A 25,411-nucleotide genomic window follows, 5' to 3' on the forward strand; every position below is an offset into this window, starting at 1 on the left:
CATGAATTCTCCAGTCTCCCCTTCTGATCTCTTCCTCTCTGTCTCTTCCCCAGCTCGGCCTGTCCATCAACCACCACGCCGACCAGTCTCTCAACAGTTTCTGCCAGTGGCAGTCGGGCCTGATCGGTAAGCGCCACGACCATGCCGTGCTCCTCACCGGCCTGGACATCTGCTCTTGGAAGAACGAGCCCTGTGACACCCTGGGTAAGGGGGGTGGGTTGGTGGGGGGGTGGGGGGGTGGGTGGGGGAGTTGGTAGGGGTGGGGGCGGGGGTGAAGTAGGTCAGCCAGGGCTCCTGAGGGGACTGTTGGAATTAGAGCCCTTAGTCATGGTGCTGCTGGGGGATTAGACAGCACCAGAGATCATGGGGTCACTTCCAGGGTGGGCGGGATCCTGCATGCTCTGCCTGGACTCCCTCCGGCAGGGGATTTCACCTGCACTAAATACACCCTTGTCAAAACTCACTCACTCACACACACATACACACAAGTATGGCCATGCATACATGCACGCACGCACTCACACGCACACACATGCACCCACCCACACACATCTTACACCCATCCTGTTCTCTTCTTCTCTTCACTAGTGTGAACGATTGGCAGCATTGTCAGATCAGTTAAAATTGAAGCATCTGCCAACTATAATTAATTCATCTCAACGGCCCTAAACCACAAGTATGCACTTTGGGACGTACAGTGTGAGGAGCAAGCGAGGCTTTGATTTAAATATGCTCTTTGTAACACAACCCACAGCTTTCATGCTACAATCCATAGCGTTCATGCTCTCCGTGGACCATTTAAACTGTAAAGACTGCCTTTATTGCCATGTAACAGCAGTCTTTGCTCCCTCTAATAGCAGGATTTGCATTTTTTAGGTTGGCAATAGTAATGCCTGTATTGAAAATAAGTTTGTCTTGTAACACTGCCTACGGCCTTCCTTCTCCCAGAACAGTTATGTTGTCTGATGGTTTTTGTAGATAGACATAGTAGCTTTGTTTGAATACATAGTTGAGCCTGATATCTCCCTTACAATACTCTTTTAAATGTCCTCCTCTCCTTCTCCTTCTTGCTCTGCTTATCTCTGCAGGTTTTGCTCCTATAAGTGGAATGTGTAGTAAATACCGGAGCTGTACGATTAATGAAGACACAGGACTGGGCTTAGCTTTCACCATCGCTCATGAATCAGGCCACAAGTAAGTCCATCAATGCCCTCGCAATTAGCACTAGCCATTAGCTTTACCTTCACATGCAGCAGAATAGACCCCCATGCATTTTAGGAGAACAGGAGAACACCTAGTGCAGGTGATGAACGTGTTACTATATAGCAGTGTATTCGTGGGACATTAGTCCTAAGAAATGCATGCAGGCTGTAACGGGCTTCCTCCTTCTCTTCATCCGAAGAGGAGTAGCAAGGATTCGACCAAAATGCAGCGTTGGAGTTATACATATTATTTATTACAAGGAACAGACGAAGACGGAAAAACTCTTGAACAACAATACAAAACAACAAACGAAGTAGACAGACCTGGACTACGAACTTACACGTAACGAAGAACGAACGAACCAGTACTGACTACAAACAAAACGAACGAACGATACAGTCCCGTATGGTGCAACAAACACAGATACAGGAAACAACCACCCACAACAATCAATGTGAAAACACCTACCTTAATATGGCTCTCAATCAGAGGAAATGAAAACCACCTGCCTCTAATTGAGAACCATATCAGGTCACCCTTTAACAAACATAGAAACACATAACATAGACTACCCACCCAAACTCACGCCCTGACCGTCAAACACATACAAAATAACAGAAAACCGGTCAGGAACGTGACATAACCCCCCCTCAAGGTGCGTACTCCGAACGCACCACCAAAAGTCTAGGGGAGGGTCTGGGTGGGCGTCTAACCACGGTGGTGGCTCAGGCTCTGGGCGAGGTCCCCACCCCACCATAGTCAATCCCAGCTTACGTCTCCCCCTTAGAATGACCACCCTCATATTACACCCACTTAATTTAAATGGTAACCTTAAGATAAGGGGCAGCACCGGGACAAGGGGCAGCACCGGGATAAGGTAGCTCAGGACAGAGAGATAGCTCAGGACAGAGAGGTAGGTCAGGATAGAGAGGTAGCTCAGGATAGAGGGGCAACTCCGGACTGAAGGGCAGCTCTGGACAGAGAGGCAGCTCTGGACAGAGAGACAGCTCTGGACTGAGGGGCAGTTCTGGATAAATGGCAGCTCTGGGCTGAGGGGCAGCTCATGACTGGCTGACGGCTCTGGACGCTCATGGCTAGCTGACGGCTCTGGACGCTCATGGCTGGCTGACGGCTCTGGACGCTCATGGCTCGCTGACGGCTCTGGACGCTCATGGCTCGCTGACGGCTCTGGCAGATCCTGTCTGGTTGGCGGCTCTGGCAGATCCTGTCTGGTTGGCGGCTCTGGCAGATCCTGTCTGGTTGGCGGCTCTGGCAGATCCTGTCTGGTTGGCGGCTCTGGCAGATCCTGACTGACGAATGGCTCTAGCGGCTCCTGACTGACTAACGGCTCTGACGGCTCGGGACAGACGGGCGGCTCAGATGGCGCTGGGCAGACGGATGGCTCAGATGGCGCTGGGGAGACGGATGGCTCAGATGGCGCTGGGGAGACGGATGGCTCAGATGGCGCTGGGGAGACGGATGGCTCAGATGGCACTGGGCAGACGGATGGCTCTGGCCGGATGAGGCGCACTGTAGGCCTGGTGCGTGGTGCCGGAACTGGAGGCACCGGGCTAAGGACACGCACCTTCAGGCTAGTGCGGGGAGCAGGGACAGGGCACACTGGCCTCTCAAAACGCACTATGGACCTGGTGCGTGGTACCGGCACTGATGGCACCGGGCTGAGGGCACGCACATCAGGACGAGTACGGGGAGAAGGAACAGTGTGTACAGGGCTCTGGAGACGCACAGGTGGCTTAGTGCGTGGTGCCGGAACTGGAGGCACTGGGCTGGAGACACGCACCCTAGGGAGATTGCGTGGAGGAGGAACAGGGCTCTGGAAACGCACTGGAAGCCTGGTGCGTGGTGCCGAAACTGTTGGTACTGGGCTGGTGCGGGGGGGTAGCGCCGGAAATACCGGACCGTGCAGGCGTACTGGCTCCCTTGAGCACCGAGCCTGCCCAACCTTACCTGGTTGAATGCTCCCCGTCGCCCGCCCAGTGCGGGGAGGTGGAATAACCCGCACCGGGCTATGAAGGCGAACCGGGGACACCATGCGTAAGGCTGGTGCCATGTAAGCCGGCCCAAGGAGACGTACTGGAGGCCATATATGAAGAGCCGGCTTCATGGCACTTGGCTCAATGCCCAATCTAGCCCTACCAGTGCGGGGAGGTGGAATAACCCGCACCGGGCTATGAACACGTACAGGAGACACCGTGCGCTCTACTGCGTAACACGGTGTCTGCCCGTACTCCCGCTCTCCACGGTTAGCCTGGGAAGTGGGCGCAGGTCTCCTACCTGCCCTCGGCCCACTACCTCTTAGCCCCCCCCCCCCCAATACATTTTTGGGGTTTCTTCCCGGGCTTCCGTGCTAGCCGCGTACCTTCATATCTCCGCTCCTGGGCTGTGGCTGCCTCCTTCTCCTCCCCAGAGCGGCGATTCACTCCCACCTTAGCCCATGGTCCTTTTCCTTCTATGATTTCCTCCCAACTCCAGAAATCCTGCAATCCTTGTTTCGTGGACCACTGTTCGTGGTCCCGCTGCTTGGTCCGGGTTTGGTGGGTGGTTCTGTAACGGGCTTCCTCCTTCTCTTCATCCGAAGAGGAGTAGCAAGGATTCGACCAAAATGCAGCGTTGGAGTTATACATATTATTTATTACAAGGAACAGACGAAGACGGAAAAACTCTTGAACAACAATACAAAACAACAAACGAAGTAGACAGACCTGGACTACGAACTTACACGTAACGAAGAACGAACGAACCAGTACTGACTATAAACAAAACGAACGAACGATACAGTCCCGTATGGTGCAACAAACACAGATACAAGAAACAACCACCCACAACAATCAAAGTGAACACACCTACCTTAATATGGCTCTCAATCAGAGGAAATGAAAACCACCTGCCTCTAATTGAGAACCATATCAGGTCACCCTTTAACAAACATAGAAACACATAACATAGACTACCCACCCAAACTCACGCCCTGACCGTCAAACACATACAAAATAACAGAAAACCGGTCAGGAACGTGACACAGGCTTAGTTTTTTTATAGAAAGTCGTGCTTAGTTGCAATGTGACGGCTTTAATCTACAGTGCCACATCAAAGATGCAAAAGATACGGACTGAAACAATAGCATTACATGAGCAAAGCACTTAATTTGCTCTATGACAATGTGTGAAACCATTTAAAGTGCCACAGGCGATGGGCATGCTCTGTTTGTGTTTACACGTTTCCATCGAGATAAGAGGCAGTTTATATTTGACATTTGAGATTGAATTATTACGGTAAAGCCCTTTGTCTGCTTGGCACTCTCTCAACACAAACGGGAAAGAACATGTTCCTTCGATACGACGAGCCGGTAACATGTCAGAATCCCTGTAACATTCAATGGCTTAATCACTTTGGTCAAATGAATAGGAATCATTCCCAGAATTTGCACGTTGTTCAGATGAAAACCACTTCCAGGCCCAATACCATTAATCACTGACAAATTGAGGGGATGTCATTTCTAAATAGATGACGTGGTCTTCTACAGACTAGTGAACCTCAGCTATGTACTGTTCTGTAGGAGGGTAGACCTTAATGCTGTATCAGCACATGCCTGGTTATAACACATCTGTTTCTAAAACAAGCGTGAGGCAATGTGTGACCATTCACACTCCATGGAGCTTAACGAGTTTTATAAAAAATTAAATGTTGTAAGGTTACTAAGGTAAGAGTTCAAACCTCTCTCTCTCTCTCTCTCTCTCTCTCTCTCTCTCTACTTCTTAATGATCTGTCTCTCTGGTAGTTTTGGGATGATCCATGATGGAGAGGGGAATCCTTGTCGGAAAGCTGAAGGAAACATCATGTCTCCAACCCTGGCAGGAAATAACGGGGTCTTCTCCTGGTCCGCCTGCAGTCGCCAATACCTCAGCCGCTTCCTTGGGTAAGCCTTATATATTGACCTCTGATATGGCTGCCATGCATGTAATAATGTAGTGTGGTTCTCATGCACCTGTTTGTGTTTATTAGTCTTTAATGATAGGTCCCTGTCTGATTGTTCAGTGTTTCTTGGTTTTATTCCACAGAACAGCTCAAGCATCATGTCTGGTGGATGAGCCCGGGCAGATTGGGCAGTATAAATACCCAGAGCAGCTCCCAGGTCAGCTCTATGATGCTGACACACAGTGCAAGTGGCAGTTTGGCTCCAAGGCTAAACTGTGCAACCTGGACTTTGTCAAGGTACCTGACACTGATAGGCACATTCGTTACTGGGGTTGCATGAAACTGTCTGACAAGTGTGCTACTGGGAAACCTAGGCAGGGTTTAAAACCAGTATTATTTAATTTGCATGATCTTTCTGGGACAAACCATTCTACGTCTAAAACAGCCATATTTAATCTCCCATTACAGTATTCAAAACGGGTCCAACAGACTTGAACACAACCCTAAGGGATTGGGCCTCTATAAGCTTCCACTATAATACATTCAACAAGAAATGCATTGACATGCAAATCCAGCATGAATAAGGAACGGGTCAAGAAAAGGAGGTTGTGTGTGGGAAATCAACATCCATACCAGTCCATCTGTAGGATTAGTGCTCATGGTATAGCATGCTCCATTGTATATCCCCCATACAACCTTTTGTGTTCTCCTGAACCCCAGCCCTAAGTTTGAATCCGTCTCCTGAACCTCGACGTAGGTGACTCTACATCTTAATTAACAAGGATTTGGGATGTTTGCCTCCCCGTGTTTCTTCCCCCTGTTGGGATTCTGCAGTCGTTTCGTGCGGTGCAGAGGAGAGCTAATTAGCCGCGTGCTCTGCTCTTATGGCTGGCCGTGGCACACTAGCTCAGTCAGTCTGCTGCAGAGCTAGATTAGCACAGGGGGACCAGCTCTCTCACAACCCCGGTCTCGCTAGCTGTCTGCCAGATGCAATCGGGCGGCACGCCAGCGTGGCACAGGTCCACTGCCTGGCTCCCAATGCCTCATCTCTCCATACATACTGCATTGTGGGAAGAAATAAAAGATACATGAATAGCGTGTTTCAGGGAATACAATGATTGGTTTTGACAGGTTTTTTGGAAATGGGGGATTATTGCGTGTAACCATGGCAGTGGGGTGTTGGTGGTGTAGTGGTGGTGTTCTGATGAGGGGAGGCAGATGCTGGACTCACTGTTTGGTGTTTTCGGTCACTCGGCAGGACATCTGTAAGTCACTGTGGTGCCACAGGACAGGTCACCGGTGTGAGACCAAGTTCATGCCCGCTGCCGAGGGCACCAGCTGTGGGACTGACATGGTAAGTGTACCATCTGTTTCCATGGCAATGTTGCCCATCGTGAATGGGATGGGAGGAGACAGGGATTTCTCCTCTAACATTATCATTCAGCGTAACACACTTTCAAACACACACAGACGTAAAAACACACAGGGACGCGTATACAAATGCCCAAGGCCCAAGCACAAAAGACAGGTTCACTCACAAATCCACATATGCACACACCTGCAGGAGCGTTTTGTGCATTGTTAAATGTCCCATAAGGACACAAGTCTCCTATTCTTTTTCCACAGTGAAAGATGATATTGGGAGAGAAAGAAAGGTGGTGATGTGTGTGAGTGTGTGGTTTGGCTCAGATAGGCCTAGGTCTCCAGGTGTGGTGCTGGGCATTCACCCAAACCAGGAACCTCAGCACTGGGGCAAGCCAAAGATCCTACCACCGATACTAACTCAACTTTCTTTTTCCTCTCCACCCCGCCCTCATCTCTCTCTCTCTCTCTCTCGCTCTCTCTCTCTCTCTCTCTCTCTCTCTCTCTCTCTCTCTCTCTCTCTCTCTCTCTCTCTCTCGTCTCTCTCTCTCGTCTCTCTCTCTCGTCTCTCTCTCTCGTCTCTCTCTCTCTCTCTCTCTCTCTTAACAGTGGTGTCGGCGAGGCCAGTGTGTGAAGTATGGTGACCACGGTCCGAGAGCTGTTAACGGTCAGTGGTCAGGATGGTTGGAGTGGTCGGACTGTTCCAGGACCTGTGGGGGAGGGGTGATGTACAGGGAGCGATCCTGCACCAGCCCCAGGTACAGTTCTGTTAGTCATACTAGGGGGTCAGGTGGGGTCATAAGAGTTCACTACTGATTTAGAGTCTCACTCTGGGCTCTTTTTATGCATAGCCTACTAGGGGAGAGTGGGGTAATATGGGCAATAATCCGAATTCATGTAAAAATTACAGTTTTGAAAACAAAGCTTGTTCTAAAAAGTGGTATCTTGGCCAAACTTACCCCAGGGATGGGGTAAGTTGAGCCATGGGACAGGGTAAGTTAAGCCGTCTACAAATTAACATAAGTCAGGCCCTGCTGTTACCTCATATCCCAGCGATAATGCCTTGCATTACGCCTGTAATGAAAATACTTACATTTGCTCAACTTGCTCTTGGCTTAACCATTGGCTCAACTTACCCAATGGCCATTGGCTCAATTTACCCCAAGACAAACATTTTGACTATATTAGCCCACAAAGCTACAAGGATGCACTTTCATGCTAGGTTTAGGACCTCATATTCACACTTATAGAGACCCCAACTGGTGTATAGAACAATCTTAAAATGTTCTACTTGAAACGTCTAACACACCAAATTCATTTGACTTGGTGAGAATCAGTTTTTTGGACCTAACTTGTTTACCACTTTTTCCATGACTCCATGAAATGATGACCTCTTCCTAAATATTTGGTCAAATTATTAATGTTGTGTATGGTGGCTCAACTTACCCCTTTGGCTCAACTTACCCCACTCTCCCCTACCATAACAAGCCTAGATTTGCACTGGGTGAACTCAAGAACCCCTGGTAATACCCCAGAGAGGATTATTACTGTGATAGTTACTCCTCCCTCTTTTGAGGCGCTTTACCTTGTCTTGCAGAGGTAACGCTCCATACAAGACGGCTGATGGATAGATGAGCTTGAGGCATGATTAGCCACATTTTACCTCAACTGTTGCTTGTCTTCGCTAAGTCTTTACCAGCACCACCATAGAACACATGAAGAGTTCCACATACAGTGTGTCTGCTCTGTGCAAACAGAACAGCGTTGGATTTGGACAGGTAAACATGGCCTTCCTCCCAGTCAGCTCCCCCTGACTTACTAACTGAGCACCTGCGAGCGTGGCCTGCCTGGCTGCCTGCCTGCCAGTTGGCTGTCAGCCCATTAAACTCTATTATCTGTCAGTCTACAAACAGACAGCAGGCCAGATTAAAGGGTTCTCTCTCATGCCAGTTTAACCTGCTCAGCCCACAGAGCTACTCAATGCTCTGCCTCAAGCTACTCGTCCAATCTTCTGACTTCCCTAGGAAACACAAACCTCTTCTTCTTCAAGCAGTCACACCCGAGGCAGACACTGAACACACAAGTAAATATAGAGACATAGCACACAAATGCCCCAACACTAGATTCAATTCTCAGGTCCATATTAGTTTGTCAGATCTTCTGTGCACTTGGGGGAACCCGAGTGGTGCAGTGGTCTAAGGCCCTGGTTCGATTCCAGGCTGTATCACAACCAGCTTGTTGTTGTAAATAAGAATTTGATCTTAACTGACTTGCCTAGTTAAATTAAGGTGAAATAATTATCTCTTTGCTAGATTGTTCTCAGAATACGTCTGATTGATGTCAGGCTTTGTGTGCTTGTTGCCTGGTACAACCACTAGTAGTCAGATTGATGTGAAAGCTCAAGAAGATTCTGTATTCATTTGAGATTACGACTCCCTCTGAGGGCATGTTTGGCTTCGGAGGGCTTGGCTGCTTCAGAAAGGGACAAGGAGCTGAAAGAAGGAGGGACATTATTGATGGAAAGGTGGCTTAGATTTCTTAGCATCTGGCTTGTTCTCAGGTTTGTGTCTTGGAGGATGGGATGTGATCATGCCGATTGGATAACATCCAGGCACTCAACCACTTTGATTGCGTCAATGATATTGAAGACCTCAACTCAAACCTTTCCAGTGTGTTGAGAACACTGATTTCTTTGTTCCATAATATTGATGAATATGATGATCTGTTAGCCACACCAATTAGACTATGATCGAGAAATGTAATTTAATAAGACTATGATTTAGAAATGTAATGGCAGATATGATTTCCAGGACAGTTTAGTGTGTGTGTGTTTGTGTGAGTGAGTGTGTGTGTGTGTGTGTGCCAGCGCGGGCGCGTGTGTGTCTGATGGTGTAAGCCCAGGTGTTTCCTCCCAGCAGTTGCAGCAGGTTGACGGAGGACCTCTCTTCTCAGCACAGGCATGATAGAGTAACCTTCCCAGGCACAGGTGTTCCTATGCTGTCACTGTGGGTAAACTATGTGGCATGGGAAGTCCACCTTACCTTCCTCACTTACGTATGTCTCTTTTCGTTAATGGCGTAACGTCTCGATGGCTTTTACTGGTACCTCAAATCCATACATGCAGACAAAAGCAAAACAAATACAAAATCCCACAAGTGGAAACCCTCAATTGGATTGGACGTAGTGGATCAGCACAGAGTTGGAAACTACTTCTCCCTCTCCCACAACAGTCTGTCCAGTCAACGAGCCATATGTGTTGGAGGACTGACATTGGTGAGGTGCTGTCCTTTCTGCTGTACCTGATTGTTCACTTAATCCAGCTTGGACCAGCCTGGGGAGAGAGAGAGCCAGACGCAGACAGCCGATGATGCACATTATACAGTCAGTGATTAGCAGACAGACCATACATGGAGCTATAGAAGTATAATCCACTTTAAGAGTAATGTTGATTTAAAATGTTTTGGGGCATTTAAGAGGTCTTTTTAGTAAGACGCAACCACTAAATCCTGGTTGATGTTGCGAATTGGGACTCATGGCGAATCATGACCTAAAATTGCTAGTTTACCTACAGATCCTACATGATCTTAGTTTGATCACCCTGTTGCAGGATAACTTTTCTGCAGTGCAGGAAATGTAAAACTTGTAGAGTATTTGATGTTTAAAAAGGTTTCTGAAGTTTATAATTTCCACTTAAAAATGTTCCCTTACGAAAAATGCATCAACCCCTACACAAATGTCCATTAATTATAATCCACATAATAGTTTACATTTTTTCTTGCTGCAGGATTATTTTCCTGCTATAGCAAACTGGCTCAAATTAAGATCCTACATCTATACAGTATGGAGCAATGATATTTATGATATCGTTGACCCGTTTGGGCTCCCAAGTGGTGCAGCGGTCTAAGGCACTGCATCTTAGTGCAAAAGGTGGTACTACAGTCGCTGGTTCAAATCCAGGCTGTATCACATCCGGCTGTGATTGGGAGCCCCATAGGGCGGTGCACAATTGGACCAGCATCGTTAGGGTTTGGCCGGGGTAGGCCGTCATTGTAAATAAGAATTTGTTTTTAACTGACTTGTTTAGTTAAATAGAAATGTAAATTATACTTTACTTCTCTGCTGACTACTTTCTGTGTTTCTGACAGTTTGTGGTCCATTACAGTATTAGAATCATATATACAGTAACTCCATTCTGAGCACAGTGTCTTCCCTGTTGGATCTGTTTGTCCCCTTAAATCACATTTTAGCTCTGATCCGTGAGAACAGGAGAGTGTATTTTAAGCAATCTGTCAGATTATTTTGGCAGCCCCCTCTTGGTATAATCTGTGGTTCTGGGGATAGATTGCCCTCAATCTGCTCACTTGTTTTGGCTATCAGACTGTAACATCCCCATGTAGTTTACAGATTAGGAGAATATGTTCTCTCCTCACAAACCACAGAACATATTATATAATGTATTATGCATTTCTATTCAGTAAATATTATATCTTTGTTTGCAGACCTTTAAAACAGTTTCAAAAGTTTCAAATCATCTTGAAGAGACTGTCGATAGGTAGCTAACGTACATCTTTGCAGGTGTTGTAAAATATATATTTTTTATCAGTCTCATTTTAATTTTGTATTGAGGGAAGCCCCCTCTGAACACAGCAATCACCTGGCAGATTAAATAAATTAACAGTCTTGATAAATATGGAAACATAGGTTGGTGTTTGATAGTAAAACCCTTTATAAGGTTGCATGGGACCGGTGATGATCAGATTGCCTGTTTCACGACAGCATCTGACAGGCTCTTAAAGATGCTTTACAAAGGTTAAAACACAGCAGTTATTGGCAGTGTGTATCAGGTACCAAGGTAAGACCCAAGTGAAGACTGTGTGAAGTAACAATGTTTATTGTAAAAACAGGGGCAGGCAAACGACAGGTCAAGGCAGGCAGGGATCGATAATCCAGAGTAGAGGCCAAGGCAGGCTCAGGGTCAGGTCAGGCGGAGTGGTCAGCCGGGCAGGTACAGGTCAGGACAGGCAAGGGTCAAAAACCAGGAGGACGAGAAAAATAGAAACTGGAAAAAGCAGGAGCTGAGTCGCAAAACGCTGGTAGACTTGAAGAAACAAGACAAACTCGCAACAGACAGACAGAAAACACAGATATAAATACACAGGGGATAATGGGGAAGATGGGTGACACCTGGAGGGGGGTGGAGACAATCACAAAGACAGGTGAAACAGATCAGGGCGTGACAGTGTGTGCAGCCTGTGACGCTATCAGGTTGTAGACCCCTGGGTTAATCGCAGCCTGGCATAGGGGAGGTCCAGTAGGCCCTGAGGGTAGAGGTCAGTAGGGCTCACTGGGGGCTCCACACCACACAGAGGGGAGTGTGATCCAGCAGGGTGGCCCAGGTCTCAGCAGGCCTTTGATTCAGGTGGGAGTACTAGTGCGGAGTGACTGGGGAAGAAGCAGGGCAGCAAAGTAGGAGGTCCAGTGGTGGTTAGGTCAGGGGCCTGAGAGAGATGACCCTGTGTAGTGGTGGTTGCTGTGTGAGGGACAGGGAGTAGGATGAGAGAAAGGGGGGACAAGGAGGGGTAAGAGGGGGAAGGGAGAGAGCAGGTGATGACTAGCCAGACAGGATGACCTCTAGTCCACTGAAGTTTGGACTCATTGCTGTCGCCATGAGATTTAACGTCCCTCTGGGATGCTGGAGGTACAGCATCTGTTGAGAGAGAGAGAGAAGAAAATAAAAAGGGTATAACAAGAAGTTAAACTTGTCTGGTACCCCCCTTATGCATGTGAGTGAGTAGTCAGCTATCCAAAAAGTTTTGGGTGATTTTATTTGGCCACCCCAATTTTTCTGGAATTTTGATATATAAAAAATTGTTGAACATGAAAGAATATAAAAACACCAGCAAATCAGATCCAAGTGATTTACATTTTTCAAATCTGTTCCAAAGTATTCCCACAACTAATAGAGAGATATATTTGATCGTATAAAAATGTAAGCAAGGTTTGAAATGATTATGTTTTAGTCAAATATTATACTTGCGGTCAATTTGCAGTCTACAAATGATTTGTAATTATTATTATGTGAATGTAGTTAATGATCCTTTACCTCATCTCCCTGAATTAAACAAGTAGCACCCGAACCCCTGTTAGAACCCGACAACATCTGGTTGTCTGCAGCCCTCATAAGCAGTCTAACATATGGGCCTATATGTCTCCGTTCCTAAGCCCTAATAGGATCAGACTGGGAGCTCAGGCCCAGATCTCTGCACACAAAATGAGCGTTGCTCTGCAAACAGGAGGTTTACACAGACACCTTTAATAGAGCCTGTCATTCTGCCATTCAGGTTTGATATGTGACAATCCACAGTTATCAGCACGTGCATTTCTCTGTGTAAGCTCCGCTCAGATGAGTGTTGACAGTAAAATATATTATGGAATGTGTGCCGCTTTGTTGCTGAACATAATACACATATCATATTTTTGCTGTGTGTGGTTTGATAGGAATTAGTGGTTTGAGGTTTTATGCTTTACCAAAAATAGTGTTTTTTAAAATTGTCTTTTGCTTTGCTGTTCAGTGTCTGGGCTGATGTTGTTGTGTTAGCTTACATATTTGATCTTGGCAATGAAATCCAATAATATTTCCCAGTGCTTGTCTGGGTGACTATGCCAATTGTTGTGTTTATTTGTTTCTATCTTGGTTGGCATTTTAACACAGACTGTCTACCAATGCACACACATCTACCCAGGGCTTTTGAAATGAAGACTTATTACTCAGTTACTTGAATGAATCATGGAAGACTTTCCTTCTCATTTAACAACACACTGTTCCCCATGTGTGAACGCGCAAGCACACACACAAACACCAACATCCACACATTCACTTAGCTGTAAGTGAATGCTGGCTCTGCTCCAGCAGGAAGAGCCTAACGGAGATTCATTTGCTTTGAGGTTAGGCAGTGGAAGCCTGCCCAAGAAGTGCACCGCTCCACTTTAAAACAGCCTATCAGGCGCACAACAGGGAAACGGTGTGAGTAGGTTCCACAGGAGGTTGGTGGCACCGTAATTGGGGAGGGCGGGCTTATGGTAATGGCTGGAGGGGAATGAGTGGAATGGTATCAAATACATCAAACACCTGGTTTCCATGTGTTTGATGACATTCAATTCGCTTCGTTCCAGCCATTATTAATGCGCCGTCCTCCCCTCAACAGCCTCCACTGGTAGGTTGTTCCTAAGAACAGAAGGCCTTTTCTATTAATGTGGCTGACTGGAGATACTTGTGGCTGCTGTCTTCACAGGAGTGGTTGGGAACCTGGATGAAACCCCATTAACCTGAGTAGTAGTGTTGTTTTGAGGCTGTCATTGTATAGTTTGTCTTAAATGTGATTTATTTCATTCTGCTTTGAAACTGTCGAAACAGGGCCCTAGAAATGTTGGCTTGAGTCCCTTCTCAAGCCACAGGACTATTTACATTGACGCCCCCCCCCCCATTGGTTTTGTACACTGCTGCTACTCGCTGTTTATTATCTGTCCATAGTCACTTCACCATTACCTACATGCACAAATTACCTCAACTAGCCTGTTGAGGTAATTTGTGTTGAACATGAGGCGAAGAGAATGCCTGCCCTAACCTATGCCACATCTGTGTTGGGTCTACATGTGTTAATTGTCTGTTGTTTTAGGCCACAACACAACGGGAAGTTTTGCCAGGGCTCCAGTCGTCTCAACCAGCTGTGTAACACAAAGCCGTGCCAGCCCAGCGGAGTGGACTTCCGTGCCCAGCAGTGTGCTGAGTACAACAGCAAACCCTTCAGGGGATGGTACTACAAATGGAAACCCTACACCAAGGTGGAAGGTATGGCAACTATTTGTTCAATTCCCCCTGTAATTAGGAACAGGGTAAATGTTGAATGAGCAAATAGAGTCCATCTAGAATGCTCCTCATTCAGCCAGATGTTATAGTTTCGCTGTTTGTCTATACAGTGCAGGCTTGTTAAAAGTGCATTTAATTAGCATTGCAGATTGATCAGAGCGGTATGTCCTGTTTCAACTCTCAAATTAGGATGACTTTTTGAATCTTTTGTGACAAACCTTGTTTACTAATTTTAATGTTGAAGCCAAAAATGTGCCTCATGTGCACCATATCAATGTGTCAGTCTACTCATGCCTGGGAGTTCTGTGGATACCCTGTCAGTCTAATCTACGTGGGAAACATGTAGCCACCTGCTCTCTCTCAGGGAGAAGGAATATATTATAAAGGAAGCCCTTAAGGCAGGTTTTACCTGTGTCTACAGCATACATACTGTATGAGTGAGAGTGAAGGGAGGGAGAGAGAGAGAGAGAGATAAAGAGCGATAGAGAGAGTTTGGCTGTCACCCCGTTTACCTTAGTGAGACGCTGATTCATGAAGATGCAAGCAGCAGATCCTGAAAAGCCTCTTGGGGCCCGAGTTGAACGGTCGCCTCCGTGATTGTAGAGTGGTTCCACACCGCTCGCCCTCCTCTCTCTCTCTCCCCCTGTGGAGGGACACTCCCTAAGGCCCAGCCCCCAGGGCAGCCTGTAGTGTCTGATCGTGGCACCATTTCAGAGGACAAGCCAAGGTATCAGGAGGTAAGGGCAGTCTTACCCTGGTCTAACTGGGCTCCAAGCACCAAATCCAATAGACTTCATGAAATCAAGTGCCTTGGCCTACGGAAGTGAATTACTAACATTAAATGTCAAATAGAAATCCATAAGATGCTTCTGGAATGCGTTCCGGGGTTCTCTGTAATGGAAGAGATTGACATTAAGACAAAACGGAAGGAATCTGAATAGCCAGAGTCCCAAAACTGAAGCTGGTCAGATAATGATGCCCCTGTGTCACCAGGCTGTTGCCATGCTCCTGGTAACACCACTGTCATTAGACTATGACTGTGTGTTGTACAGTAGAACCCGGAACCCATGTCTGGAACTCTGTGTGAGATCTGTGGAGAAGCTGCCCTCCCTGCATTCCCTGTTTTATGGGCCCATTTGTAACAGCCTTTCAGGTCTGACGTATGTGAATTGTGCCAGAGATCTGCTACTCCTTCAGTCCCCAGAGGGTCCGTACATTGCACTGCAGTGGACATGCATCGTTAACACAATAGAACCCTGAATACACTATTCACCATTACTCCATCGATTGGCTCCTAGCTTGCCCTCATCAATTGGCGAGTACGGTTCCTTCATTACCATAGGCCTTTCCCAAGCCCCACATTGTAATATGGAGTGTACCAGTGACAGAGAGAGGCCATACGGAGGTTTGTGCTCTTTATGTAGTCCTGGAGACTCACACCTGGGAAGGAGGAATTGGTTAATGCACAGGTGCAGAATAACCTCCATGATCTTGTTTATAACACCTGTTAAATCGTCTCTATCTCCTCTGTAGCTGAGGATATCTGCAAGCTGTACTGCATCGCTGAGGACTTTGACTTCTTCTTTGCCATGGCCAGCAAAGTCAAGGATGGGACATCCTGCTCAGACCACAGAGGGGACGTGTGCATCGAAGGAGTCTGTGAGGTAAAGTGCAGATTTGAGGAACATGATGTACAGCAACTCATTAACTACATCTAAGTCTACTGAATGTGATATAGAATCCAGGATGTCATCTGTGTTATCTAAGTTCCTTCTGTTTCTTCCATCTTGTAGCCAGTGGGTTGTGACCAGGTCCTGGGCTCTAAGGCAACTCTGGATGCCTGTGGAGTTTGTAGAGGGGACAACTCTACCTGTAAGTTCTTCAGAGGACAGTACGTCCTCCAGCACAGAGCTAACGGTACGTCAAACAAGAAGACTGACGGGTCAATTTGATGCAGTGGGAGAGAGTGGGAGCTCTGTTGTAGGACATTTCTGGCACAGTGTTATTGGGGCAGAGTTATCTGAACATCACAGGATGAATTCTCGAGCAGATGCCACTGTGGGGGAGACAGTCCCTTCCTCCAGACCTCATACTATACTCTCACAACTGGCTAAAAGCAACCTTTCCAGATCACTGTCTGTGTGTATGTATGTGTGTGTGTGTGTGGCCCTTTAAGGGTCCAATAGACAAAGCTCTGTGACCGAACCAAAAAGTGACCGCTTGGCAGACCTAGATGTTGGGTCATGGAGCACAGGCTGGGGTTGCTTCTAATATAGTGGAAAGTTATTTATGTGGCAGCTTGCATGCGTCGTTACACCAGGGCAGCCGTAAACTGCAGAGAGTTATAATGGTTTATGCTGTCTCAGTGAATTAAGCTTACTGTCTCACCTCTTTACTGAAAACACAGCACCATATGATCATGTTATATAAAACACTGTGTAACACAATGTACAAAGGTAAGATTAAAACCAGGGAAAGTTGTTAGTTGAAAGGTGTTTTCTGCACTGGTAATCTACTTTTGGGTTTGGTCTTGATGATAATTCATCCCAATAAAATACTTGAATATACCCAGGACAGTGTAATGAGTGTTGCCATGTTGTAAAAAATATGAATCTCTAATAAATCAATTTCCTGACTCTCAGAAGGTAAATGAGCTATTTCTCTCCCTGTTCAGAATACTACGCCATGGTGACCATCCCACCTGGAGCACGGAGCATCCGTGTTCAGGAGATGGAGATCTCCACCAGCTACCTGGCTGTGCGCACCCTGAAGAGGAAGTACTATCTGACAGGGGACTGGACGGTGGACTGGCCTGGAAAGTTCCAGTTCGGTGGGACGGTGTTTGACTATCAGCGCTCTTTCAACCACCCAGAGAGCCTGTACACGGCTGGACCCACTAATGAGACCCTGGTCTTTGAAGTAAGCTGCCCCTTCGTCCCCGTCTACCCTGACGTCCGTTAGCGAATTAGCGGTGACAGGGCCTTGGCACAGGGCTCGGATGCTCACTCAGATGAAAACAAGGCCGGGCTGTAGTGCAGGGTGGGCGGGAAAAAATAGAAAACTCCCAACAACAACGAGTGGTGCAGGGGAGTAACGCTACTGCTCAGGATTAATTGTGTCCTGATTCTGATGTCGTCGGGGCTTTCATCTCTATAATCAAGAGGTCTGGGGTTCAAACAGCTCGCCATGCGCTTTGAACTTCCAGATTCGTGCACTTCATGCAAAAGAAGAAAAACTGTGAAACCAGGCCAGCGGCTTTAACTTCAATAGAGTGGCAGGGAGAGGTGTCAAGCATCTCAAAGTGGTGGCCGAGAGAGAGAGAGAGAGAGAGAGAGAGAGAGAGAGAGAGAGAGAGAGAGAGAGAGAGAGAGAGAGAGAGAGAGAGAGAGAGAGAGAGAGAGAGAGAGAGAGAGAGAGAGAGAGAGAGAGAGAGAGAGAGAGAGAGAGAGAGAGAGAGAGAGAGAGAGAGAGAGAGAGAGAGAGAGAGAGAGAGAGAGAGAGAGAGAGAGAGAGAGAGAGAGAGAGAGAGAGAGAGAGAGAGAGAGAGAGAGAGAGGCTAAACGGGCCGTCATGCTTCCATATTCACGATTGAGGTCAAAGTGGACACCTCACCTTATGTGTCACAGGCTCTAGTATGTGATCCTATGATTTAGTGTTTTCCTTTTTAAAACGTGTTGTTAATAAGGATGTAGACATAGCAGCTGGTTGGACACTGCACAGTTTACACACCCAGCACATTCTTTTGTATTACCTGTCAGAGCAGAGGCCTAAGCTCTGAGGTAAAAGCAAGCCATTACTTGTCGTCACTCACTGCTGCAACTGATGGTCGAAAAGAATAGAAATTAAGCTCCTGACAGTCGAATGAAAATAAGTGTTATTGATTGTCCTTGGAGAATAAGTCACGCTCAAGGTTGCTCATGCTTTAGTTTGTATATTTAAGAGTTAGGGTGTTGAGAGGCAGAGGATATATTCCCCAGATAGCTATGTAAACGGTGGCAAGCTTTTTTCACATGCCCTTTGAACTCTTAAAAACAGAGGGGGAAAACCAGGTGAGTTTGGAAAGTTTGGTTTGTTATCTATCCACCAAAGGCAAGGTGAAAGTAATGTAAAAGCTAGTTTGGACAAAGCCCTCGGCCTCAGGCTACCTGTGAACTGAGAGCTGAAGTTTAAATGGCGCCTATAAATATATGAGAAATGCCATAGTAAAATCCCTGGAATGCCTTTCAGTAATTTTTGTCATTTTGCAGAAAGAGTGGATGTGACCATGTCGTTTCTAAATGTTTTTCTTCATGTTTTTGTTATCTTTACATCACCACACACAGTTGAAATGACCTGATTTGATTGACTTTAAAGTGCTTAGTGCTCCATTCTCAGTGTGGTAACAGCATGCTGCTCGCTGCACTGACATGGTTTCTCCCATGTAGCCTGAGAGTCATGTGTCCACTAGTGCGGTTAGCAGTAGCAGGATTAGCAATAGCAGGTTGCTGTTCTGCAGATGAGAGGACATTAATCTCTCTAAGTATGTTCCGTAATTACAAAAAGAAGAGAGGGACCCAGTTTAAAAGATTAAAAGAATTCTGCAATTGAACTGTATAGATCTGAAGAGCTTGGGTCAGGGCACAGAGAGAGAGAGACTTAAATACGTTCCAAATGAAAAAGGTAGCAGAAAGGGGAAGGAAACTGTGTTCCACTGAGCCTGGCAGATCTTTTATGCTCTCGTGGAAAACTAGAACAATGTTGATGGCTCTGAGACCCTGACTCGGCTAGAAACAATTCATGAAAACAAATGTTGAAGAGTGGTGAGGGTAAACTCTGACAGTGTTCATGCATATAGTCTAATCAGACAGGAGAATGGCAAGAAAAAAGCAGGGAGAAACGAGACACAACATACGGTGAGCTCTAGGATGTTATTTGAAATAGAATAGGGATTATCCTCTGTATTGACATTCTTGTGGCAAAGTGTTTGGTGCGGTCACGTCAGTCGAGAGCAGAGGATTGTGGACCTGGGCAGCAGGCAGTAGGTGATGCTGGGGAGCTGTAGCCATGTCTGCCACTCTGTAATACATCATAATTTTCCCCTTAGCCTAATGAGCGCTACAGTGAAATTAATAATATACCCTGGTACAAAGTGTGACTTATTATTTTCATAGGCATGAATCTACTCTAGTCATGTGAGAATGGCAAAATGAGATGTTGTTAGATTGTTGGGTTCTCGTCTGTTTGAAACCACTGTGGCATATCAGAGAGAAGTCATGCACAGTGAATTAGGTTGAGGCTTGGATGGAGGTGGAGGTGGGGAGAGGGCATTTAGGGCTGTGGACTATCCCAGGCAGGCAGGGTTAGGGAGGGCTGTCTCGTGTTGTGTCTGATGTCAGGGCTCCAGATGGACAGGGGAGCCCCTGGGGCTGCGTTCTGGAACTTGTGTTTGCTGTGCAGTGCCAGCAGTAAATTTGGACCAGTCCTGGACAGGCTAGTGTGAAAGTGTCCAATGGCACAGGTCCAGGGCAATATATTTAGCCTGGAAGCTCTGGGGGTTAGCTTAAAGCTTTATTAAGTTCATAGCTAAGTCAACATTTTCCACCTCACTTTCTCTTTCCACTAAACCTTCTCTGCAACGACTCCTCTGATAACGCTTTAAATCCAATTCGGTTCTCACCATACCTACTGCCGAGGTTCTTGGTTTCTGTTACCTGTTGTGGACTCACTGGAGAGTGCCTCTGGAGCCCGTACAACTCAGTACAGAGCAGTCTCATGTTCGCATGTCCTGCTTCACTGAGCTTTGGAGAGCGCATGTTTCAACATCTATCTGGATGCACATCAAGTTCATATCGCTGACCGTGCCCACGGGACAGATGTACAGTCATTTTATCTGATCCCAGTACATTGAACAGGAGGACCTTTCCTTCAGACATCTGATCCCAGTACAGATGTCTTCTCCATGTGTAAACCCCCTGTCTTTACTCTAGTTGGACTACAATAGGGATAATCTACGGTGAGAGCTGAGGCTGTTAGCGTATTTAGCTTGTAAAACTCTGAACGCCCTGTAGTAATTAAAGCATGTGTGTGTGTGTGTATCTCTTACTGGTTTACATACACAACAACATTTGAGACAAATGTTAGAGTTTGATATGAGAGACTATTGCTTGTAATAGGTAAACAATTAGCTATTTGCTTGCATGCCTGAATCTATTAAGTCAGTGTCACTGCTGCGGGGCATTGTCAACAAATCCCTCAGTTTGGCGGTTTGAATATTGACCCCAAAATGTTTTGACCAAGTCTATGGGGAACAAAGCAGCCCTTCATTTTGAGAGAGAGCTTTCCACTCCATTAGAAGCAACCCCAGCCTGTGCTCCTTATTTCAACATCTATGTCTGCCAAGCGGTCACTTTTCAGTTCAGTCACAGAGCTTTGTCTATTGGACCCTTACAAGGGCTACACACACACACACACACACACACACACACACACACACACACACACACACACACACACACACACACACACACACACACACACACACACACACACACACACACACACACACACACACACACACACACACAAAGTTCCACAACGCCATTGTCACCAAGTCACCAGTTTCCTGCCACTTCACTTGTCTTAGTTTTTCATTATCATTCTCTATGGTCCATTGCTTGAAACCACTTCAGGGTATGCTTAGCCTTGTCTATTTTGGCGGGGAGGGGAATGACTGCTAACCACACTTGTGGAGGTGCTAATACGGATCCAATACCTCACTGTCATATTCTCCCTCTCTCCCTCAGATCCTGCTGCAGGGTAAGAACCCGGGTGTGGTGTGGGAGTACACCTTGCCCCGCAGTGAGAGGAAACCCAACTACACATGGGGAGTGGTTCGCTCTGACTGCTCTGCCCCGTGTGCTGGAGGTGAGCCCACGATGAGAGAATTCCATGAGTGTGTGTGTGTTTGTGTGTATGTTTGTGGTGCAGTGGGCTAGCAGGAAGTGCTTTCTGGCTCATCAAAAGCATCTTTGTAAGCGACAGTGAAAAGGTTGCACGGTCTCCCTTGGTCCTTTACAGACCTCCCTGAGTACTCTATCCTATTCACTCATCAATGTATGTCAGCGAATGTGTGTGTGTGTTTTTACATGTGAGCCTGGATCAGTGGCTCCCTTGCTCTATTCACTCTATCCCAGTAGGGAGGGTGAAAGCAGACAGAGCAGACAGAGAGCTCTAGACAAGCTTAGAGCAGAGATCGCTATCTGCACCCAGTCACTATTTCGTTCATACTTTACTTTAGTTGTCAAGCCCTCCCGTGTTGCTCAGACAGAAGAAGAGTGTGGGCTTTGTGTGTGACCTTTTCATTGGTTGTAAAAGACAAGGGAAACTGATAGGAATGATGTCTGTCTGCCTCGCTCTCCTTCTCTCTCTCTTTTTTTCTCAATTTCAGGTCGGATCTCGACAAAAGCCATTTGTTTGCAAGATCAGCGGACCCAAGTCAACTCGACACAGTGCAACCCTCAGACCAGACCAGTGCTCAGCTCTCACCTGTGCAACACGCAGCCCTGCCCAGCCTAGTAATTAACCCTCTCTTTCTCAGTCTCTCCCTGTCTCTCTGTCTCTGTCTCTCTCTCTCACTTTCTTTCTCTCTCTCTCTCTCTCTCTCTCTCTCTCTCTTTCTCTCTCTCTCTCTCTCTCTCTCTCTCTCTCTCTCTCTCTCTCTCTCTCTCTCTCTCTCTCTCTCTCTCTCTCATTCTGACAGACACATACCACAACCTCAGCCTACTGTCTGTGCTGTAGTTCCGAGCTGCTGTGGCTTGGTCTGGGATGCTGGTGTGGTCTCTTTGCTGCGGGCAGGGACTACTCAGCCTTCTCTCACTGTCGCGTCCTGCTGGAGAGCCCCGTACATTCCCTACCCAATGCTCCGGCTCCCAAACCAAACGGGATTAACATACCCTCCAGACAGGGGCAGGCCGGCCTGGTTTTCCCAGCACTGGCCCCCGCTCAAAGCCACAGCTTCTGGACCAGGCCACAGGAGAGAGCTGCCCCAGCCCCATTCATGCTCAGTTTCACCCTGCCTGACCGTCTGAGTACTGCTCGCACTGATAAGGTTCAGCACAGAGACAGCTCTGAAGAAGACCTCCGCAGCCTCTCGTTTCTCCTCAATGAGTGGTGTTCACCACCGGAGAGAAAGAATGAAGATGCTAGAAAAAATCAGACAGAGATCACAGATTCAATTACCGTAATTTCTGGACTATTAAGCGCACCTGAATATAAGCCGCACCCACAGAATTAAAAAAATATATGTATTTTGTACATAAATAAGCCGCAAATGCCTACCGGTACATTGAAACAAATGAACTTTACACAGCCTTTAAATGAAACACGGCTTGTAACAAAAATAAATAGGCTTTTAAACGAAACACGGCTTGTAACAAAAATAAATAGGCCTTTAAACGAAACACGGCTTGTAACAAAAATAAATAGGCTTTTAAACGAAACACGGCTTGTAACAACAATTAAAAAAATATCAGTAAACAGTAGCCTACCAAGAAAGTCATTGGTCACTATCTTCCTCCTCCTGTGCACTGAAACCACTGAAGTCATCTCCTTCGGTGTCGGAGTTGAATAGCCTCAGAATTGCTTCATCCGATGTTGGATCGTTTTCATTGTCGCTCTCGTCACTTTCATCCGGAGGCAAATTCCCCGCTGAGCTCATGCTGCCCTCTTCAACACGCAGCAGTCCAGCCTTTCGAAACCCGTTGATGATAGTGGATTTTTTGACAATGCTCCACGCTGTCAGGACCCACTGGCAGACTTGACCATAAGTTGCTCTTCGCATGCGCATCTTTTTGCACTGAGTCAGTTCCTCACGCTGCTGTTTCTAACGTCTTATCATCGACTCATTAAGGCCAAGCACCCGTGCAGCAGCTCTATTTCCTTTTCCAACAGCCAGATCGATCGCCTTCAACTTGAAAGCTGCATCATATGCATTTCTCCGTGTCTTTGCCATGATGAGGGTGACAAAATGACGACCGTAATCAGAATGATGGGAAGTTTATGTGACGGTGCTCAGTTTTTTGGCGGCATGAATCTTGTGAAAGCGGGAAAAATCCATAAATTAGCCGCGTCATTGTATAAGCCACGAGGTTCAAAGCGTGGGAAAAAGTAGCGGCTTATAGTCCGGAAATTACGGTATTAGCCCATTATTAACAACTGTCTGCTAAATTGGGATAGTCAACAATGTTCTACAACCACGACAGACCAGTAAAAGTAATTTCCAAACACTTACTGGGCATCAGGAATCCTTTCAGACATTTTGGTTGATCTCATCATTCGGGGAATTTATTTCAGACACCAACCATTTTCTTCAGACACTGGATGCAATTCTCAACTTAACAAATAAAAGTTGGGATATTGAATGAATATCACTTCGGCTCTGCTCCATTGACAATCCATTCAGCTCCTATGGGACTGACTCGATTTACGACGCTCCATCTTCAAAGGAACAGCCATGAACCCGTCAGTAGAGAGACTCTTTGAGCCTGACACGCTGACAAAGAGATGGCAAACGTCTCTCTCTCTCGCCACCCGCCTGTCATCCTCTCCTTGTTGTCGCCTGCGTGTGTTGTCTGATGTCCCACCCCTACACTCACGTTACAGTACAGCGTATATGAGTGATCGTGGGTGAGGGGGAAATCAGGACCATACAACTGTTTCCTTAAAGAAACAATAATAACCAGTGCAGCTTTCCCTGTCAAAATCTTGACAAATCGTTCAATAACAGTGGGTAATTGAAACGACTCTAAGCCTGCTGGGAGTCTGCGAGTGCCTTTGGTGTGTGTGTTGTTGTGTCAGCGCAGTACTGTTGCATCTTGGGGAGTGCGTTGGTACATCATTCTAATCTACATCATTATCTCTCGAGACACGTTTGTAGGCCTGGTGCTAGACCACTTAAACCACCCACTTTCTTCTGTGTTCAGGGGACTATCGTCGTCAAAATGTGACAGGGGCACATACCACAGAGATCACCTTCTCTTCTTCTGTGGTATGTGCTGCGGTCACATTTTTACGACGTCACATTTCCACAGGCGGCTCCGTCACTGTATAGAAGGCTAAGACCCGAGACTGTGCTGCCCCGCCTGTCTCTGAGAGGGCTAATAACCAGCCAGGGCGCTATCAGTTACGACTTAAACATGCTGCCACTGTTTTTCTGTGAGGCTCCCACCATTTGAGAGGGGGTTTCTTCCCTGTAATCTGGGTCAAACTATATCTGTTATCTAGGGGAAAGGTTTAAATGGACCAGACCACTAATGACCTCCCCCCGTGTGAGCTGGAGAGGAAGTGTGCCGTCCAGGTGAATGATATCATCAACATAAATCCAAGAGCAGAGTCCTGTTCATCAGTACCAGACTCCTGAATCAGTGGACCCTGTTTCCCGCTGATTAAGTGTCAGGATTTATGGGATACCTTTTACAAATACTTCCAAACTGTATGGGCATGCTATCAAAAACAGAAAAGGAGGAGCGTAAAAGAGGCCTCTTTCCATCGACTATCTGCAGTGCTGACAGGTCTGTCCATGTTTTATTATAGAGAGAGAGTCTGGATCCCCACAGGGCCAGATCAGTCTAGCCAGCCAGGAATCCAGCACTCAGTCCCAGCCCTATTGCGCCAACTCCAGCCTTAGCACCGGTCTAGAGCCCCAGCCGCAACCAGACAATGCAGGCTTGCCTGCAAGGGCCACTTGGCTTGCAAGCAGTCACTGTGCAGTGTGGGGCATGGCGAGATCAAACACCACGAGGCCCGCTAGGAGCCAACGTTATCTGCCAGCCCAGGATGTCACCGGAAAGATCAATGTTAATGCCTTAAAGAGTTTTGCAGTTCCCCTGGTGCATCCGTTTCTACTCTCTCTCTCTCCTCTCTTCTGTCTGTCTCCCAATGTTACTTTTACTTCCTTTTTATTCATTTGACATGATTATTTATTTAGTTTATAGTTTATTTAGTGCTCCGAAGAAGATTCCTGTAGGCAGGCTGCAGCTGCAGAGTTACTTATCTGGCTCTTCCTGG

The 25,411-nt window shown here is 46.9% G+C and overlaps 1 protein-coding gene across 1 annotated transcript in view; it reads left to right on the forward strand.

The window, feature by feature from the left end:
* The window catches only part of adamts18 (ADAM metallopeptidase with thrombospondin type 1 motif, 18), a 75,991-nt gene that overhangs the window by 44,034 nt on the left and 6,546 nt on the right, over positions 1 to 25,411 (forward strand). Inside the window, exons 8-19 of the mRNA XM_038999117.1 lie at positions 54 to 204; positions 1,089 to 1,194; positions 5,003 to 5,140; positions 5,283 to 5,436; positions 6,398 to 6,493; positions 7,111 to 7,259; positions 14,178 to 14,350; positions 15,902 to 16,032; positions 16,162 to 16,285; positions 17,043 to 17,287; positions 21,151 to 21,271; positions 21,795 to 21,921. Coding sequence (XP_038855045.1) covers positions 54 to 204; positions 1,089 to 1,194; positions 5,003 to 5,140; positions 5,283 to 5,436; positions 6,398 to 6,493; positions 7,111 to 7,259; positions 14,178 to 14,350; positions 15,902 to 16,032; positions 16,162 to 16,285; positions 17,043 to 17,287; positions 21,151 to 21,271; positions 21,795 to 21,921 — 1,715 coding nt within the window. The remainder of the gene's footprint in view (positions 1 to 53; positions 205 to 1,088; positions 1,195 to 5,002; positions 5,141 to 5,282; positions 5,437 to 6,397; positions 6,494 to 7,110; positions 7,260 to 14,177; positions 14,351 to 15,901; positions 16,033 to 16,161; positions 16,286 to 17,042; positions 17,288 to 21,150; positions 21,272 to 21,794; positions 21,922 to 25,411) is intronic.

This window comes from Salvelinus namaycush, chromosome 1 (genome assembly GCF_016432855.1).
Source record: "Salvelinus namaycush isolate Seneca chromosome 1, SaNama_1.0, whole genome shotgun sequence".
NCBI classification, from domain to species: Eukaryota; Metazoa; Chordata; class Actinopteri; order Salmoniformes; family Salmonidae; genus Salvelinus; species Salvelinus namaycush.